This window comes from Rhinoraja longicauda, chromosome 2 (assembly GCF_053455715.1).
Source record: "Rhinoraja longicauda isolate Sanriku21f chromosome 2, sRhiLon1.1, whole genome shotgun sequence".
Lineage (NCBI taxonomy): Eukaryota > Metazoa > Chordata > Chondrichthyes > Rajiformes > Arhynchobatidae > Rhinoraja > Rhinoraja longicauda.
The window spans coordinates 18,037,685-18,059,147 of NC_135954.1; the positions used below are offsets into that span (position 1 = coordinate 18,037,685).

General features: G+C 41.6%; 1 protein-coding gene across 1 annotated transcript in view; it reads left to right on the forward strand.

Moving 5' to 3' along the window:
• The window catches only part of ahrra (aryl-hydrocarbon receptor repressor a), a 178,810-nt gene extending 160,816 nt beyond the window's left edge, over positions 1 to 17,994 (forward strand). The window contains exons 5-10 of the mRNA XM_078415540.1: positions 1,094 to 1,229; positions 3,242 to 3,369; positions 4,849 to 5,051; positions 12,515 to 12,621; positions 12,807 to 12,948; positions 16,770 to 17,994. Of these exons, the coding sequence (XP_078271666.1) occupies positions 1,094 to 1,229; positions 3,242 to 3,369; positions 4,849 to 5,051; positions 12,515 to 12,621; positions 12,807 to 12,948; positions 16,770 to 17,994 (1,941 nt within the window). The remainder of the gene's footprint in view (positions 1 to 1,093; positions 1,230 to 3,241; positions 3,370 to 4,848; positions 5,052 to 12,514; positions 12,622 to 12,806; positions 12,949 to 16,769) is intronic.
• The last annotated feature ends 3,469 nt before the right edge of the window (positions 17,995 to 21,463 follow it).

Below are 21,463 nucleotides of genomic sequence, written 5' to 3' on the forward strand. Positions count from 1 at the left end.
TGGATCAAGACCAAGGTAGTGTCTAGCTGTTAACATTGTGAAACAGTGAAGGCATTATCACGACATGTTCCGCAGAGCTTCATGAATGAGGTTTTTCACCATCTTCTCAAGGCCACTAGGCACCATTGATAAATGTTGGTATTCCCATCAAAGCCCATCCCTGTGCCACAAAAAAATCGAGTGATCCCAGGAATCTTGGGTAGTTTTGGGAGAATTATGTTTTGGTACAATTGTCCTCTGCCTCATTGTCTCTTCACTGTTACTGAGATCATTTCCCAATGAGACCAAAGAGAAATAGAATTATAGAATCATAGAAAATGTATGACCAAAAAGAAGACCATTTTGCTGTACATGCCCGTGCTGCATCATGCAGTGATTTTCAAACCCCATCAGTCTCTGGTTGAACGTGTTTTTCTTCGTTACTCCTTTAATCCTTCTACCGGTTATTTTAAGTCTATGCCCCTCATTTACTGATGCTTCGGCTAAATGAAGGAAAATTTATTTTACGTTAAAGGAAAATTATTTTTTGGCTAAAGGAAAGAACATTTATTTTATGTTGCCTGAATTAGCAAAGACCATCCCAGAAAAAAAACAGCAGCAATATCGACGTTCTGATCCTTTATATTCCACGCTATACCAGGTGTATCTTCTTCAAATTGAAATATATTTATCCTCCCGGATAAAGGGGTGGCACAGTGGCGCAGCGGTAAAGTTGCTGACTTACAACGCTTGCAGCGCCGGAGACCCGAGTTCGATCCCGACTACAGGTGCTGTCTTTACGGAGTTTGTACGTTCTCCTAGTGACTGCGTGTGTTTTCTCTGAGATCTTCGGTTTCCTCCCACACTCCAAAGACGTACAGGTTTGTAGGTTAATTGGCTTGGTTTACGTATAAATTGGCCCTAGTATGTGTAGGTAGTGTTAATGTGCGGGGATCGCTGGTCGGTGGGCTGAAGGGCCTGTTTCCGCACTGTATCTCTACACTAAAAACTAAACTCCCATGAATCATTTGATCTGCAATACCCATAAACCCAATACTTAATCCCATTGATTGGTGCCAGCTTCAAGGTAACTTGTCTATTTTTGTACATGTAGACTGACATGCTGCACCAGAGCGTGTACGACTTCATCCATGTCGACGATCGACAGGAGTTCCAGAGGCAGCTACACTGGGCTATGAATCCAACACAGCAGTTGTCTGGGCAGGATCCTCTGGGGCAGGAAACTAACGGTGAGTAAATTCAAACTATCTCCTTTCTCATAACCATGTCGACCCCTCTTCCCCACCTAGGGTACAATCAAATACAAGGAGCAACCCGTTCCATTTTACATTCACAGTAAAAGTCTAGTTTGTAATTGGATGAAAGGGTGATGGTGACACTCATCTTTTAGCAAACATATAAACATCTAGATTCCTTCACCTGAAATTAAACGGCCACACAAAGAATGGGATGGAGTCAAGTGTACTTCAGATCAGGCTAGAAGCTCCTCAATAAAGAACCCATGAGGTGTGTTGCATGTATACATCATATAGCAGCTTTACCATATTGTTGCATGTATACATCACATCACAAGGTGAAAGGTCATTTTGACTTTTATCCCCCTCATTCGTCTGCATTGACTTTGAATGGAAAGATGTCTACTGAGCTGACAATTCTCTCATGCCCATTTTGCACCTTCACACATTCAAAATGACATCCTGTGGTGGGATTAAATCATATTCTGATGATTATCAAGGTAGGTACAAGAAACTAGCCTACAAATTACAAACAGATTTAAACATTGATTTCCATGATTTGTTTTTGGGAAGTATAGGGTGTGGTGATTCACAGAAGTATAAACTCACAATTTCTTTGAAAATCCCAAATCTATATAGTAAAACTCTTGTTTGTTTGTTTGTTTGTTCCTGAACTACAGCCAAAATGGTACATGATAGCGCACCAATTTTAGGCCCACCTTACTCACCGTCGTCCCTTTGGTGCTAATGGAAGAAGTTTCATTGAAATTGGTGTTATATTTTTAAAGTTATTCACATTTTTAAATGTAAATCTATCTCCTAGGGAGAGAGGGGGGGGAGGGAGAGAGGTGGAGGGAGGGGGAAGAGGGAGGATAAGGGAGGTTGAGGGGAATGGAGCGGGAGGGAGGGGAAGGTGGGAGGGAGGGGAAGATTGGGGGGGTGGGGGGGGTGGAGGGGTGGGGGGGGGGGGTGGAGTGGAGGGGGGGGGTGGAGGGGAGGGGGGGAGGACAGGGTGCTGCACCAATGCAGGAGAGGTTTGGGCCCAACGGGTCCACTTGGTCTAGTGGGACAATCAATATGTGTCAGCTTGGCTCAATTAATCACATTTCTCAATCAGAAGATGATGGATTCAGGCACCATTTCAGGATTTGAGTCCAAAATCTAAACAGATACTACGTTGCAGTGTTTTATGAGTATTAATTGGCATTGTATCTTGTCTATAAAGTTGGGTGTTAAAGATCTTGCAGATCTATTTGAAACAGAACAGAGAGAATTGTTCCTCTTTCGAACTATGCCACTAAGGTGGGCTGGATTAATTGCATGGAAAATGGCTATTCTGCTCAGTTACCAATCAGCCCTGATTATAACTCACTTGACAAAAATCACTTTGGATGTTCTGAAATGTATGAGAATGCATTACATAACATAAAAATACACCGAGTGAGCTGATGGCTCCTACTTATTGTTTGATCTCCTGAAAGTATCAAAAGCATGAAGACATGGTTGTAAGGTGGGAGATAGGAGTTTTAAAGATGACCTGAAGGATACATTTTTTACACAGAGAATGGTTCATATCTGGAATGAACTACCAGAGAAGGTGGTGGAATCAAATACAATTACTACATTTAAGAGGCATTTACACACACTAAGATAGGCCCCACGGACTATCTTTAATCAGACTTCACTGAACTGTATCTTGCACTAAACAAACATTATTTACTTTATCCTGCATCAGTACACTGTGTACAGCTTGATTGTAATCATGTGTAGTCTTTCTGCTGACTGGGTAGCACGTAATAAAAATGCTTTTCACTGTACCTCGGTATACGTAACAATAAACAAAACTAAACTAGGCAAGGCACTGAAGGCTTGTGCGCAAACAGGATTAGTGTAAATCGGCTGAAAGGTTGATGTAGATGTGGTGGGCTTCAGGGGCCGTTTCTATGCTGTACTGACTGATGATCATTTGCTGCACGACGTGTAACAGTGTTATTGTCCAATTTCAGGTGAGGAGTTTCTGAGTTCTTTCAAAGTTTACAACCCCAACGTTTTACCGCCGGAATTTTCTCCATTTCTGAACCGTTGTTTCATCATCCGAGTGCGTTGCCTCTTGGACAGCACTTCGGGATTTCTGGTAGGTAAACAGTTGAGGGAGAAGCGCACGAGAAAGAAAGTCTGCCCGCCAATTGATTTCAGATAAAAATGAGTAGAATTAGAATCGCGAGCCCGCAATTAGTGCTGTGGTGGGAACTTTTGATTTGTGTGTTTCAGATCCATCTGAAGCTGTACACACCAGATATGATTGCACAAAGGGACCTTCTAACTACATTCAGCTATTACTTGAAAATTTGAACAAATTAGTCCAAATTAGTCCAACCACAGATTATCCTGCGATTATTTAACAGCAATCAGATTTCATCACCTTAATAAAACAGTGCCTGGCCACTGCCACCATATCTCTCAGCAGAATTAATATTGGAAGGATAGTATTTTCATTGGCATTTCAGTCTGAAGAAGGGTCTCGACCCGAAACGTCACCCATTCCTTCTCTCCCGGGATGCTGTCTGACCCGTTGAGTTACTCCAGCATTTTGTGTCTACCTATGTGAAATATGCTTTAGTTTAAAAGAGCAGCATTTTTCTCTCTCAATGAGAGAAGGACCTGTTTCTGTGCTGTACGATTCTGTGATTCTGTACTTCTTGCCCTTTGGATCTTGCCCTTCTAACTCTGTCTGGTCCTTCTTGCTGCCTCAACAGGAATTCTCGCTTCAATCTCTCTCCAGTTCACTCCTTGTAGGTCATCTATTGTTTGATTAGATCAGGGTGATCTGTATCTTAGTTCTCTCTTCCTTCCATAATTCCACTATCCTTAATGCTTTCCCTTAAAAATAATCTATTGAACAGAGTTTAGAGATATACATTTATCATATCATATCATATCATATCATATCATATCATATCATATATATACAGCCGGAAACAGGCCTTTTCGGCCCTCCAAGTCCGTGCCGCCCAGTGATCCCCGCACATTAACACTATCCTACACCCACTAGGGACAATTTTTACATTTACCCAGCCAATTAACCTACATACCTGTACGTCTTTGGAGTGTGGGAGGAAACCGAAGATCTCGGAGAAAACCCACGCAGGTCACGGGGAGAACGTACAAACTCCTTACAGTGCAGCACCCGTAGTCAGGATCGAACCTGAGTCTCCGGCGCTGCATTCGCTGTAAAGCAGCAACTCTACCGCTGCGCTACCGTGCCGCCCAGCACCTTTGTCCCAGCACCTTTTTATTCAAGAAAACTCATTAACTTTCCCATGAAGAAGCACTTCTTGACATCATTCCTCACCAGCCCAATTCTAATTTTAAGAGTACACCTTCATGCTCTGATCACCATTACCAGAGGTAGTTTCTTTCTATCGACCCTATCGAATTCTTTAAACATATCTTTTCAATCACCCTTAATTTTCTTTATTCTAGGGACCGCGTTACCTAGTTTCCTCTAAACTAATTCCTGTTTTTAGATTTCATGTTCATTAACTTTTTCCATGATTTTATTCCCTCCCTACTCCATCCCTCATTTTACACCCACCCACCTTTCCCACGACAGACGATGAAGTTCCAAGGCAGACTGAAGTATCTCCAGGGACAGAGAAAGAAAGACCGGTCTGGTGTCTCCCTTCCGCCACAGCTGGGGTTGTTTTGCATCGCTGTACCTCTGCTGCTCCCTTCCATCGGTGAAATGAAGTTGAAGAGCTTGCTCCTCAAGACAAAGCACAGGCTGGATCTCAGCCCAGTGACACTTGGAGCAAAGTAAGTGACAAGGTCCCAGTCGTCTGGAAGTGCCTGCGTGAACGGTTGATGCAACGAGATTCCTGAGTAAATTTTTAAAGGGTATTTGGCATACACCGGCAAAGAAAAAAGTTTCAGGCTTTTGAGAGAAATCCACAGAAATGAAACTAATTGGTTAGTTTGTTCAAATAATTAGTACAAACATTGAAACATAGAAACATAGAAAATAGGTGCAGGAGTAGGCCATTCGGCCCTTCGAGCCTGCACCGCCATTCAATATGATCATGGCTGATCATCCAGCTCAGTAACCCGTACCTGCCTTCTCTCCATACCCCCTGACCCCTTTAGCAAAAAGGGCCACATCTAACTCCCTCTTAAATATAGCCAATGAACTGGCCTCAACTACCTTCTGTGGCAAAGAATTCCACAGACTCACCACTCTCTGTGTGAAGAAATGTTTTCTCATCTCGGTCCTAAAAGACTTCCCCCTTATCCTAAACCAGGTTCAGTGCTTTATAAATCACTGGTTCTATGAAGTGGGTTTTAATTAATGAGGCAAGTATCAGAGCAGAAACTGCGTTTAATGTTTGAGATCATTTGGGTGAGTTGCATAGAAATTGTTGGCTTGAAGGCAAACACACAATACAGGTGAGCCAGGTTCATGTGGACTTCCTCCAATCTCCACTATTGCATTCGGTGCTCCAGATGTGGCCTCCTTCACATCAGCAAGACCAAGAGTAGAACGACCACTTGCGCTCTGCCTGCCAAGGCTTGCTGGAGCTCTCGGTTGCCAACTTTTTTAACTCCCCTTCCCATTCCCCTACTGATTCTTCTGACCTCCTCCATTGCCAGAGTGAGGCCACACACAAACTGGAAGAACAGCATCTCTTATTCTGCTTGGGTAGCTTACAGCCCAAAGGTATGAACAATTTCAAGTAATAGCCCCCTACTCCACTCTCTTTCCCCCACCCCCTCGCTTCAGTGCGCATACATTTCTCCCACCACCTTAGTCACCTTAATCACCTCACTCCTTTTCCCTCCTCCGTACACTCATCTCCCATCACCGGGTCTCATATTTCGCATTTATCTTCCCTCTTTCCTCTTCCCCCATCCCATCCCTCCCTCCAGTTTTACATTTCAATCCTCCTCTTTTTTCTTTATCTAACACCCTTTTGTCTCCTTTTGACTTCTTGCCTTGGGCACTTGCACCCACTAGCCAATCACCCTCTCACCTATATCCACCTATTGCTTGCCAGCTTTGCCCCACCCCCACCTCTTTTTGTCAAGTTTCTCCTCCATACTCCATTCGTCTGAACAAGGAACCCAAGCAGAAACATCGTCTGTCCATTCTCTCCACAGATGTTGCCTGGCCCGTTGGATTCTTTTGAGCTTTTGTGCTTTGCTCAAGATTCTAGCACCTGCCGTTTCTTGTGTCCTTACGGCTTTGTAGAGACCATATAAGTAACATAAGGGAATTATAGACCAGTTAGCCTGACACCGGTGGTGGGGAAGATGCTGGAGTCAATTATTAAAGAGGTAATAACGGCGCATTTGGATAGCGGTAAAAGGATTGGTCCAAGTCAGCATGGATTTATGAAGGGGAAATCCTGGTTGACTAATGTTCTGGAATTTTTTGAGGATGTGACAAGTAAAATGGATGAAGGAGAGCCAGTGGATGTAGTGTATCTAGACTTTCAGAAAGCCTTTGATAAGGTACCACACGGGAGGTTGGTGAGCAAAATTAGAGCACATGGTATTGGGGTACGGTATTGACATGGATAGAGAATTGGTTGGCAGACACGAAGCAAAGAGTAGGAATAAACGGGTCCTTTTCAGAATGGCAGTCAGTGGAGAGTGGAGTGCCGCAACTATTTACAATATATATTAATGATTTGGGTGATGGAATTAGAAGTAACACTAGCAAGTTTGCGGATGACACAAAGCTTCTCCTGCACCTATTTTCTATGTTTTCTATAATCTAGAGTGCATGGATTCACATTGCACCAAAACCATTTGAGAATTTGAATTTAGTGTGATGAAATTTGAAATAAAGGGCTTTTGAAATAAAATGCTTTGTGTCGAAATCTAGATGACCATAGGAATTCTACAAAGATTGCTGAGGGACGGTTTCTCAGCATTTTCCAGATATTGGGGTTTGGAGGCCAATTTCAGATTGGAGCAAAAGACCATGATTGGATGGTTGCCTGTGAGATACTGATGGGTCAAGGTCATCAAAAAGGCTTGTCCCTACATGTTAGGACCATCTAAACAATGAGGTAGAACCTAAACTGAGGGTTGAGGTTGTCTCCGTATTAGATAAAGATCTACCCCTTTCTCCCTGCTGCTAGAGACTCTGATGTGTCTTTAAACTTCTCTTTTTATTTAACATTCCCACACCCTTCCTACCTCCCCACCCCACACCCCGGCCCACCGTCATCTAGCAGAACATTATGGACACCTCTGTCCCAATCCCCAAATAGTCCTTTCTCCAACCTCTGCTGCAGCAACTTTTCCACAATGATGGATGATCTGAGAGATTGGGCCTTGTGTACAAAAGTCTTAGCTTCCTTCTTGCCTGATATTGCCTTGGGGCCTTTAATCCAGATCCTCATTGTCCAATAAAAATCAGATTGCTAATGTCCTTTACAGAATGTACCTGTCAGCCACATCAATTCTGAGGTACACGTGACTCCGGTCACAAACCGTCATGGTTTACTTTAACTGCCCTCTGAAGTGATCAAACCAATCATTCAATCATAGACCAAGCGCAGGCTCGCCGATCGTTTTGTTGAATATCTCTGCTCAGTCCGCCTAAACCTACCTGATCTCCCAGTTGCTAACAACTTTAACTCCCCTCCCTTTCCCACATGGACCTTTCTGTCCTGGATCTCCTCCATTGTCAGAGTGAGGCACAGCGCAAATTGGCGGAACAACACTTCATATTTTGCTTGGGCAGCTTACACCCCAGCGGTATGAATATTGACTTCTCTAACTTCAAGTAACCCTTGCTTTCCCTCTCTCTCCATCGCTCCCCCTTCCCAGTTCTCCGACCAGTCTGACTGTCCCTGATTACATTTTATCTGTTTGCTTTGTTATTACGTTCTCCCAGCTAACAAGGATCTATTCCACATTTTTCTTGATCTCCACCCCCTTTGATGTCTCATTCTCATACTTTGCACTTCCTTATCTCTGTATCCCCTCCTTCCCCTCCCCTGACGTTCAGTCTGAAGACGGGTCTCGACCCGAAACGTCACCCATTCCTTCTCTCCAGAGATGTTGCCTGTCCCGCTGAGTTACTCCAGCGTTTTGTGTTATATTCAATTATATCAAACTACAGCTCAAAGAGCAAAAGGTTGAACAATGAATACTGGCCTGACCAGCAACCCTTGAGCCAAATAGAAAACAAAACCTTATTTAAAAACATAACCATGGCATCTATTAATCATTCATTATTTATAAATATCACTAGCAAGGCTGGCATTTACTTCTCGTGTTTTTAATTTATTTTGTTGGGTTTGAACTACAGCTGTTTGGATTATTAAACCAAACCACAGAACCACTAACTCAGTAACATAAACACAACCCTATCTCTACATTGGTAAAGTCTCTTTGGATGCAGGCATCAGAAATAGAATAAACAACGTGGTCACAAAGGCTTTGCTTCAGAACTGTGAAAATAGAACATAGAACAGTACATGAACAGGCCCTTCGGCAAACAATGTTGATGTGAAAATGGTGCCAATATATGCGCCTAGAGATTGTAGTTTGCTCTTGACATGCTTAACACACATTGTGTATAGTGCTACTGCCCACTTAAGTGTCTATTGAAAGCATTGGACACAGTTACTTTAAATGGTGCACATTGATTCATCGGCACACAGCCACCACATCCCGGCAGTAGTGAACTGTGGGAAGGTTGCCAGACCTTACAACTGAGGAATAGGCTGCCTTAGAGATGAAGGACAGCACAGGCAGATGGAAACAGCAATCACGCAATCCAATCGGTTGATTTGGTCTTGTGCCACAAGTAGCCCCACATCACTGTGAGGTTACTTACCAGTCACACAGACATCACAGCACACTTCACTGTGGTCATCACAGGGACATGGTGATCCTTCTACACAATGGAAAGGGAATGTGTGAAAACCGCAAGTTAACCATCAAGATCAAGTGAGGAACCATTTCATTCTCATCTCTTTAATGGTCTGCTACAAAGTATGGTCCTTTAATGTAACGGAAAAACAAAGCTGTAAGTTGCTTGCTTGTGCATCATCTTAGTTCAGTAAATACAGAAATGGCTGATGTTCAAAACTATATCTTTAAGCTGCATGACAGCTGCTGGGGAGATGTAAACACCTCAAGGGAATCATGAATGGCAGTGCCAGAGCCAATTTCCCAATGAGAGCTAATTGAGCTGGAAATGATTGGTAGTGGAAACTAATAAGAATAAAAGGGCACTTGTGCATACAATTTGTGCATTAAAAAAACTTGCACAAATTGGCCCAATTTCTGGGCCATTGATTTTTTCTGCCTCTTGAGATCCATCTCCCCCACCTCTTCCTGACATCCAACCTCAGACAGAGGAGTTATCATTGGAAGTCATCCATCAAGGATTTAGCAAGTGTTGGGCAGCTAGCTGGCTCCCAAAGCGATCGAGATGCCACATTCACCTCACTCTTTCTTAAAACAATTGGGACTGAATCATGACCTGGTTCAAAACGTGCTGTATCTCATGGGTTATGGCAGTCTATATACCTGAGTTGTGGGGAGTGGGTGGAGGGAAGAGCAGACACAATGATGTTGTATAAAGGCATCAAGACATTTGGCTGCCTGTTCAACAATTAATTCCCTATTTTCTGAAGAATTCCTGCTTCTTCCTGGTTTTACCTGCTCAAATATGATTTATTGGCCAGTGATTTGAATATTCATTAAAGAGACACAGGGCAGCATGGTGGCGCAGCGGTAGAGTCGCTGCCTTACAGCGCCAGAGACCCAGGTTCGATCCTGACTATGGGAGCTGCCAGTACAGACTTTGTACCTTCTCTCAGTGGGTTTCTCTGGGAACTCTGGTTTCCTCCCACATTCTAAAAAAGTACAGGTTTGTAGGTTAATTGGTTTCAGTGAGAATTGTAAATTGTCCCTAGTGTGTAGGATAATGCTAGTGTACGGGGATCGCTGGTCGGCGCGGACAGTGGGCTGAAGGGCCTGTTTCTACACTATTTCTCTAAACTGAACCCAAACATAACACAAATTGTGTCTGTTAAAATTGTAGGCAGGCAAGAGCAAGATCTTCAATCTTTTGCCATACTTTCCAAATACAAAATGTCATCTTGTCTGTTCACCGATGATGATGAAATCAGTGTTTCCAGCCTGCTCCACTTTTTTTTCATTCCCCTAGTTTCTCACCCCTTGCCCATTTCAAAACATTTCAAAGGAGTATTTTCACCAAGTGAATGTGCAAGGATCAACATCACCATCTGCTGTTGACAGCTGGGACAACATCAGTATAACACGAATGTAGCAAAAGTGAAAAACAATAAAACCCAGCAATTATTCTCTTTCGAGATGATTTTTACACTTATTTTTACAGACAGCATAAAGTTAAGTAAAATGCTATCACCTCAATTTGTCCCTTTTTGTGCATATTTTATTTCCTCTTAAACCTGATTCATCGTTTGGCTGCCGATCTGTGGAGCAACCACTTTAATTTTGTACACAGTGTTGGAGTAACGCAGCATTTCAGGCAACATCTCTGGAGAACATGGATAGGTGACGTTTCGGGTCCATGTATTTTAAGTGTGCTCTGTGAATGCAGGATGTGTAAGTCTGCGGGAGTTTAATGTGGCATGGTTTTTAGTTCTTTATTTTGTGAGCCTGACCTCCCAGAGTATCTTACACAAGAAGTTAGGGGCTAGCTTAGCATATCAGGTTTGAAGAAACTGCACAAGGAAAGATGTAATGGCTGAAATGAAATGGAAATGGCTGAATCTCACAGATGGTGTAAGACTGGAGGAATTGACTACTTGTCACATGGAGCTCTAGGATCCCCTAGAGCTGAAGATCATTTGGAGACAGTGATTGTTGGTGTGGTAAGGACAGCAGGTGTTTTTGGTCAGTGGAACTGCTGGGCCCATTCACCCTTTTTATCAGCCAAACCAAACAGCCACAATACCTCACATGCAAAAAACCCCACTTATCTTGGAAAGTCTGCACCCATGAAGTCTGGACTTCAAATTCCCCATTTTTCATATAATAGAGCAAGGGTCCCAGAACCCAGGCCGCAGAGTGCAAATTTCCTCTGCCTCCAGCCTTCTCTACCTTTCATTTAAATCACAGTTGGGCTACTCTTTAACTCTCTCTACCTGCCGTGGTACTGTGGGCTTTAATGGTCTTCTTTAGTTAAACCTTACCTTTCCAACTTTTAATAGCATCGCTCCACATTTTCTTTGGGAGAAAGCTCCAGATTTTCATTATTGTGTGTCAAAAAAGTGTGTCATGAACAGCTGAGCACAGATTTCAAGGTTGGCTTATTCCGAGCGTCCCATCAAAAATGGGAACCTTCTGTCAACTCAATCAAATTATCTTCATTGTCTCAATTACTTCACCGCATATAATCCATTCTTATTTTCATTTCAATGTTCTGTTTTTGGTTCTGACATGGTTTTTGTTTTTCAGTGTTATCATGGTAAAATTAAGTATTTTCATGTATTGAACAAATGCAGATATTAAAATACTTCAACTTACAAGTTTAATAAAGAACAACTAAATTTAAATTGGACGCCAGTCCAGGCTTTATCTAAATAAGATTAAATCTTCATTTTCTTCCAGTGTTGGATGACAAATAAAGCTATCTTGAATCTTGAATCTTGAATCTTGAATCTAATTACATATAGTTTTCTGATTTGATCCAACATTCAGTCTATTCACCTGTTCAGTACTGCCTTCAACCACTGAAGGTCACCTCACCTCACCTCACCTTCTGTCTCCTTTCTCTGTTCATTTATTTATTTACTTATTTATCTATTTATTCATTTCCCCTATGCTCTCAAAATCTCTGTAAAGCGTCTTTGAGTATATGAAAAGCGCTATATAAATAAAATGTATTATTATTATTATTATTATTATTCTTTTCTTGTCTCTAACCCCATAATCCTGCCTCTAATTATAGCATGCCATAAACAATTGGGACTGGTCAGAGTGTTATATGAGTAATTTGAAAGAGACATACAGTATTTTGAAAGCAAAATGAAAGGCAGTGTGAATTCTGTTTGATATTCTTAGCACAGAGTTTAATCGGTGAAAATGGAGCTGACTTTTGAGATGTACTGTCAGTGATATTTTTCTCGGCTTTTATCTGTTAAAACCAAGTTTAAAATGTCAAGCCATACTAAAGGTGCTGAAGTGCAATGCAGAGAACTGAACATTGAACAATGCAGAAAATTACATTAGTCTAAGTTAGATTCTGTCCCTTGTGATATTCTCAGGAGCAAAGCAATTGCGGGTTGGTCAGATGCAGAGCACCGAACAAGATCGGGTGGCAATTACCTCCACTTTACGGATGTCCTATACCGTGCAGAGAATCAAATCCGAAGTAAGTTTGTTCCTAAACCTTCCTGACTCTCTTTCCTAAAACCCTCATTGACCAGGTTTTTGAGCAATATCTCTTCAAGCACCTTATTAAAATATTTTTATGACGATCCGTAGCGATTAAATGCAGGAATGCTGAATGGAATGAAACAGATCATGTTTGTTTAAAAAATGTTCATATTCCCACAGTGATGAATACTGGAGAAAATGGTCTCACCGTCTTCAGGGTGCTCACTAAAGAAGGTCAGTGGGTTTGGTTCCAAGCTAACGGACATCTGCCCCATAGAAACAAGTCTACAGAATATGCCACAGTGCCTCAAGAGAACCTCAAGTAAGTTATCTATTTTTAATAGTATTTCTATTCGAATTGTTCTTCATTTATAACATCTCACTAACTCTACTGCATGTTGTCTTTGAACAAATAAGTAAAACAGTTAAAATAATTTGTAAAAGAACAGAAATTTGATGATTTGTTGGCTAGATTGCTGGGAACAATGTTCTCAGGATATATCTTTAATTCTTGGGTGTTTGCACAATTGTGCACTTATGTGCTGCAATCTGCAACTAGTGACAGTTTCTCAAACTTGCCTGTATTTTACCTGGGTATTTTTGGAACCTTCCAATCAAATTTTAACCATTGTCACAATATTGTCTAATCAAGGGCAGTTATCAATGTGGGGAAGGTAGCCTTGAGAACCAGTTTGAGATCTTTGATGTGATTGACCACACCTTCTTCGTCTAATACCTCAGCTCCATTTTACATGTACTGTAGATAGGACTACATTCTTATCTATCCAGCCAATGGCAATGAATCACCAGCAATGGCTTTTCTTCCCACAACCACGCTGATAAATTAAAGAATTAAAGATATTTCATGAGAACATTGTGAGTATAGGAGCAAACAGGTCCTTCTGCAGTTGTAGAGGGCCCTGGCGAGATCACATCTGGAGTATAGTGTGCAGTTTTGGTCTCCTAATTTGTGGAAGGGCGTCCTTGCTATTGAGGCAGTGCAGCGTAGGTTCACGAGGTTAATCCTTGGGATGGTGGAACTGTTATGAGGAAAGATTGGAAAGACTGGGCTTGTATTCACTGGAGTTTAGAAGGATAAGAGGGGATCTTATAGAGACGTATAAAATTATAAAAGGACTGGACAAGCTAGATGCAGGAAAAATGTTCCCAATGTTGGGGGGGTCCAGAACAAGGGGCCACAGTCTAAGAATAAAGGGGAGGCCATTTAAAACTGAGGTGAGAAGAAACTTTTTCACCCAGAGAGTTGTGAATTTGTGGGATTCTCTGCCACAGAAGGCAGTGGAGGCCAATTCACTGGATGAATTTAAAAGAGAGTTAGATAGGGCTCTAGGGGCTAGTGGAATCAGGGGGATATGGGGAGAAGGCAGGCACAGGTTACTGATTGTGGATGATCAGCCATGATCACAATGAATGGCGGTGCTGGCTCGAAGGTCCCAATGGCCTCCCCCTGCACCTATTTTCTATGTTTATCCCATGGGTCAATTCTTGGTTCCCTTCCATTTCTCTTCATTGTGCCGGCCTTCAACAACCGCATCCGAAGAACAGTGTCAGTTTCCCAAAAGGCAGCTAATAGCTAAGAGGCTGAATAGTCTCTTCCTTTTTCTTTGTAGTTAGGCCTCTTCTGGCACAATTACACGAGCACAGTAGCAGAACTACAACCTCACTCTTACAGTGACCTGGGTTCAATCGTAACCTGTGGGTGCTGCCAGTTTGCAGTTTGCACATTCTCTTTATAACCATGTGTTTCTCCTCCAGGTGTTTCAGTTTCCTCCCACATGCCAAAGACATAGATTGGCAGGTTAATTGACCTCTGTAAATTGCCTTCATTGAGCAGTTGTGTGTTGGAATTTGTGGATGGGAAAGTGGGGAGAATAAAATCATATTCATTCAGGATTAAGAGTAAATGGGTGTTTGATGATTGTCTTGGGCCTGATGAGCTGAAGGGTGTTTCTCAGCTGTATGACTTGAGTCTTTATTCTCCTTTAAGCCTACCCTTCTGATCAAGCCATGTGCTTTAAATCTCCTTGTGCAGTTCAGTAACAGTTTTATTTTCATAATGCTTCTTCGATTACCCTGGAACACATGTTCGTTCTATTAAAGGTGTTGTCATTATTGTTGTAACCTTACACTACCTATAATGGGTTTAGCTGTGTTTAAGTATTCATGTAATTCAACATTAATGAGATTCTACTGATTTATTTATACTTGTGTGTTTTTGCATTGACAATGTGTGAAATAGTAATCCCAACAATTACCAATCCTAACACTGACAAGCATCTCTGAAACTGCTGTTAATAAAAAATGGTTAATTGATGTGGATAATTTAAAGTCATTGTGTCATAGTGTCATATAGCTCAACCTATCCATGCCAGCCAAGATGTTCCATCTAAGCTAGTCCCATTTGTCCGTAGATATACACAAAATGCTGGAGTAATTCAGTGGGACAGGAGGAAGAGAAGGAGAGAAGGAATGGGTGACGTTTCGGGTCGAGACCCTCCCATTTGTCCGTGTTTGGCCCACATCCATCCAAACCTTTCCTATCCATGTACTTAACCAAATGCCTTTTAAATGTTGGTATTGTACCTGCCTCAACTACTTCCTCTAGCAGCTCATTTCATATACTCACCATTCTCTGTATGAAAAAGTTGCTCCTCAGGCTCCTATTAAATCTTTCCCCTCACCATAAACCCATGTCCTCTAGTTCTTGATTCTGCTGCCATAGGAAAAAGACTATATGCATTCACCCTATCTATACCACTCATAATTTTATACACCTCTATAAGATCCCCCTCAGTTTCTTGCGCTCCAAGCTATAAATATCTAGCTTACACAACCTCTCCCTATAGCTCAGGACCACAAGTCCTGGCAACATCTTAAATATTCTCTGCACTTTTTCCAGCCTACTGACATCTTTCCTATAGCAAGGTGACCAAAACTGAACACAATACTCCAAGTACGGTTTCACCAACGTCTTGAACAGCTGTAAATTAATGTTCCAATGTCTATACTTAAACCCTGACTGCTGAAGGCCAACATGCAAAAAGCTTTCTTTCAGAGACTCCACTCCAGTTTAGGTGCAACCCATTGTTCTTATGCAGGTTACCTCTGCCCTAGAAGAGATCCCAGTGGTCCAAAAATCTGAATCTTTGTCCTGTCACCATCTACTTAGTCATGTATTCATCTGTCCTCTCCTCCTATTCCTACTCTCACTAGCACATAGCACTGGGAGTATTCCAGGGATGACAACAATTGAGGTCCAGTTATTTAACCTTTTTGCTCACCTCCCCCCCCCCCCCCCCTCCGAGAATGTTTTACAGCCACTCCAAGACATCCTGGAGACTCCTAGGCAACACACCATCCTGGAGTCCTGTTTGAAACCACAACTTTTTCTCTGTCCCTCTAACATACGAGTCTTTTATCACAATCGATCTGTTTGACTTCATTTAGTGCCGCAGAGCCAGTCACAGAGCTGACTGTTGCAGCTGCTTCTAAACAGTCATACCCCCCATCCTCTAACAGTATCCAAATGAGTATACTTGTCTTCAAGGGAAATGTCTTTCTCGTTACTGCCTTTTCCTTTCCTGGTTATCAACCAATTATTTTCTGCCTCTCTTGGGTGTGACCATCTCACTTTTAGCCAGTGTTGATGAATGCATGTTTTAAAACATGCACAGGTTACCAGCATGGTGGCACGGTGGCGCAGCGGTAGAGTTGCTGCCTTACAGCGAATGTCAGTGCCGGAGACTCAGGTTCGATCTTGACTACGGGCGCTGCACTGTAAGGAGTTTGTACGTTCTCCCCGTGACCTGCGTGGGTTTTCTCCGAGATCTTCGGTTTCCTCCCACACTCCAAAGACGTACAGGTATGTAGGTTAATTGACTGGGTAAATGTAAAAATTGTCCCTAGTGTGTGTAGGATAGTGTTAATGTGCGGGGATCGCTGGGTGGCGCGGACTCGGTGGGCTGAAGGGCCTGTTTCCGAGCTGTATCTCTAAATCTAAAAATCTAAAAAAAAAATCTAAAAGCAAATATTTAAAGTGTTGGGGGACTGTATTTGAAATGCTGTTAACAGTGCAGCAGCATGTTGTGTGCATGTTATATTAATGGTTTTGATTTCCTACAGGGAGACAGAAAGATCTAAGGAAGAGCATCTCAGGAACCACTTGGGAACTGAACAAACAGACAGCACCAATGGATATGTGTACAGCAACTGTAGTGATACATCTTTGCAACTAAAACAACTCTACGAGCAGCCCCCAGCAAAAGAAGGAAAAGAGGAGAAATATGCTAGAAATGAAGGTGGTGTCAGCCAGAATGAGCCACTCAATTTTTGCACATCATTTACTAGACCTGCAAAGGTTCCCATTGCAGATGATTTATGGGTATCAGAATACAGTAGAGGCCCATCAAACCTGCACGGTCTCCTGAGACCCGTGGGGAGAATAAATAATGATCCTGCTCGAGTGGCTAAACGCTTCTGTGGTAGAAATAGATCGCTAACCGAGCCTCAGCTCAGGGATAACACACTAACCAACTTTCAAAACGTAATGCAGAACATCCGGGCTGTCGGAGAGAAGGTGCAGCAGAGCCAACTGTTTGACTTGCACTCCACTGATCTAGAGAGTTACCCAATCGAAAGCTGCAAATCAGAAGATGTCACAGCACTGGGCAATCCCATTAGTCATAGGTTGAAGGAGCTTCCCACGGAGTATTGTAACAATGCGGAAATGTTCCAAGGAGTGCAAGTCAAAAGCGAGTATAATGTGGAGTTGCACAATGGACTATGTGGGACTGTGGAATCCTCAAGTCACCTCTGGGTTGACAACGAAATGGGAAAAAGGATGGTGGCGAGCTTCCCAGGACAGCCACAGTTAAATTGCGATCCCAACATGCTGGAGCAAATATCACCCTGTGAGAAACTGAAAGCTCACCTGCCAACTCCACTCAGTGGAGCCAGCACAGCCAGTGGCAGCGGCCTGTGGATGGGGGGCAGTGGTTGCAATCACAACAGACCTTCCAAGCAAGGAATGGACATGGTTCACTTCAGTTCACAGAGAAACACCCATTCCCACTGTTCTCACAGTGATCAGCAAACAGACTATTTGCAAACACATGCCTTTCCACGCCATAGTATCCAGGATAAGGGCCCAGGCCAGGAGGAATACAAAGTACCACTGCAGTTCAAAGACCATGATCTCATCCATACTGTCATTAAACGAGAGCCCTCACCCTCTCCTCCTTGGTCTTGTGGCAATCTGCACAACGTACAGGCAGGCCTGCAGAAAAATATGCCCCACTGTTTGATCAATCAATTGACTCACAAGATTACACAAAATGCATATTTGTGATTTTTTTATTGAAAACTGAAGAAACTGTCGTGCATTTTTTCAAAAATGCTTGGCTCAAAATCCTAACGTTCTGATATGTCGCCTCGTTGTTTAGTTTGCAAATTTTATGAGAGAATTTTATTACAAATTGCTTAAGACAATATTGCATATGAAAGTTCAATCTTGGGCACATGAAAAACATTCAACTTTTTATAGTCAGCTTTGTTTGAGAAAGATGCTGTCAGAACAAGAACTCACTTGACATTGATAGAAATCACAGGAATGTTTGGAGGAACAATTGACATGGAACCACATGTTTGAGCAGGTGATCAATGCATGGGCTAAGAGAAAGGTTTTAAGAAAGAGATGGTGGGGCAGAACAAAAAATAGGGAGGAAATTCCAGAGCTGTGGAACAGAACTTTTGAAGATACAGCCGCCAATGAAAATAGAATATAACCTGGTCAAGTTAAAAGATGCATTATGTTCAAGTGGTCCTGCAACTGAGGAGATTTAATTTGTTTTTATTCTCTTCCACTGAGTTCCTGCTTTTGTCCTTGAGGCAGAAGCTCAGCGCTCTCTTGCTGATATCTTGCTCCAAAATCCACGCTTCGTGGTCAGTGCTGTTAACAAACTGAACCACTGTTATGTTTTTACAGTCATGCGTAATCTAATCTACCCAAGAACATAGATTTCCAGACAGGAGAGGGTGGCTACATTTCATTCTTGTATGATGCTTGGTACTATCACAACGTTTAATAAAACATTTGGACAGATACATGGATAGGACAGGTTTAGAAGGATATGGGCCATACACAGGCAGGTGGGACTGGTGTGGATGGGGCATGTTGGTCGGCATGAGCAAGTTGGGCCGAATGGCCTCTTTCTATACCCAGCCAGTCCTGCACAGATCAGGAATTGTACCTGGAATCTACTTGACTCAGCATCGCACCCGGTGTTTTGTTTAGTCCTCTGATTTACATTTGATTGTTACCGTTGTTATAATTTACAAGTGGCTCAGACTACACAGTGTGCAGAAAGCTTTACATTCTTTCCAATGGAATGAAAGAAATTAGTTATGTTGCCTTAGGATAATTTTCTCCAGTAAAGTTACTAATCAAATAGTTCTTGCCATGCCAATTGCGTAGAACAACAGTTTGCAGATATGGTACAGACATGTATTGGATTTACTTTGCCTTTGGGCTTGTGCTCAGCACCACAGTGTCCAACTGTCATAGTCATGGAGCAAAGGTACAGTAACTTTATTATTTAAATAGTAATCTGAGTGCCCGAATTCAAATTAGCAGTTGTGATCAGGAAATGGTCATCATTGTCATAAAAATTAATCTGGTTCTTTAATGAAATTTAAGAGAAAAGACTTACTGTCATTCCCTATTCTGGTCCATATGTGGTTCTGGTCTCACAGTTACTCTTAATACCATTCTGAGAATCGCAATGCAAACTATTAGGTTGTTCATCACATCTGAAAGCATCTAAGATGGTTCATGAATTTTCAAGAGAGAATTAGAGTTAGATTTAGCTATTCGGGCTAAGAAAATCAAGGGATATGGGGGAAAAAGCCAGAACGGGGTACTGAGTTTGGATGATCAGCCACGATCATATTGAATGGCGGTACTGGCTCGAAGGGTCGAATGGCCTACTCCTGCACATATTTTCTATGTTTCTATGAATGGCACCCTTATCAGTGGGATCTAAGTCCCATGTATATGTACAACATCAGTCTTTTCCTATGTAACAATTGCAGCAACAACTTGCATGTTAATGGCACTTTGTATTCTCCCAGGAAGATGATGGGTTTTTTCTAAGCAACATATACTGTATCAACAAAAGTAAAACTTCACAAGAGAAAATAAGCCCATTGAACACCAGCATAAGATATAAAGACCACATTCTATCAACTGATTAGTATGCTGGTACCATTTTCTAAATATATAACAATGAGAACACACATATAAGAATGTCAGTATTATTTTTAACAATAAATATCGAGGCAATATTAAGGTTGGGATTTTATTTTTAGGTAACATTTTCCCCGTTGAATCACAACAAATTCACAGCAAATTCAATTGGATTTCACACAGTAAAATGGTACATTTAAAAAAATTAATGATGGAGATCCCACCATGGTATTACAATACGACTTCCCCACAATAATTAATGTAGGCCCAGGTTTTTCATCTGTAATAATTGTAAAGCCACTGGTGTTATTTGTAATTGCACTTTGAAATTAAAGATATGGGATTTCACACATAGAAATCTGGAGGTTGATGTCCACAATTTAGCCTTTCAAAGCTGGAGCTTTGAGCAGCTTTCTCGACTGGAATCAAAGAAAATTAAATGAATTGGCAAGAACTTCCGATTCTTATAAACTAGTTTCACTAGGAAAACCAAGGTGTATGTAAACAAAGACGAGGTGGTGAGCTTTTTAATTTTTAATATTTATTATATTGCAGGTTTTACTTTAACATACGTGTACATTCCAATCTTTATTTTGCACTCTGCTGAATATTTAAAACATTAGTTGTTTTTTTTCTTCCTGGTGTGTTAATTTCGAGAATTCTGAATCTGCCAGTTTTAAGACATCATGACTACTGGTAGAAACTGATGTTTGTAAATGGTATTTCCATGCCCTAGAGATCATGAGGTATTTTTGAGGTCTGGGGCATATTCTATTACTTCATTGTTAACTGCAGAATTTGGGCCATAATTTTCCTGATTTATTTTCTCAATACATTTCCTCCGTTTCTAAGGGCATTGCTTCTTTCACCAATTTTCATTACAATTTTAAAAAAAGATTCACTTTTATCACATCTGCAACTTCTGGTATTAAATAAATTAAATGTTAAGAATGACTTTTGATTTGTGAATGTTTACTGACTGACGAGTATGCTGTCAATGTTGCTGTTCTTTTCTTGTAACTATGTGTTAACACAATAATGTATAGAAAACGTTTATGTAACAGCATTTAGTTTCAACACATATATAATATCCTTGTACTATTCTATTATTTGCTTACTATAGAGAAAATGGTGTTGGGGAGAATTCATTGAAAGGAGCACTTGCAGGTCAAGTACAGACTGTTACATGGTCACTGATTCAATTATGTGCCTTAAAGAACACTTCATTAAAATACCTAGTGTTTGGAAAGAGATGCTTGCTAGATCATAGACGTCATTTCAACTTCTGTGGCATGTCACCTCCCCTCTTCCCTTTTTTAATGTGCTGTATTTTTGCACTAAAATGCACCAGCTGTTATTACTTCACAGATTATTATAGTGGATATACCAGGTCCTTTGCAGGTTTTTCCGAAGAATATTTTATGTTCAGTTCCACTCAGTTTGAAGTAGAGATGAGTTGAGTTGAATGGCAGTTTCTGGGTGTGTCAGGGGCAATATAAGAAGTATTGTCATACTTTCTGTTGATATGACATTTTATAGTGAAATAGGAGACCTACATCTTTAAATGAAATGG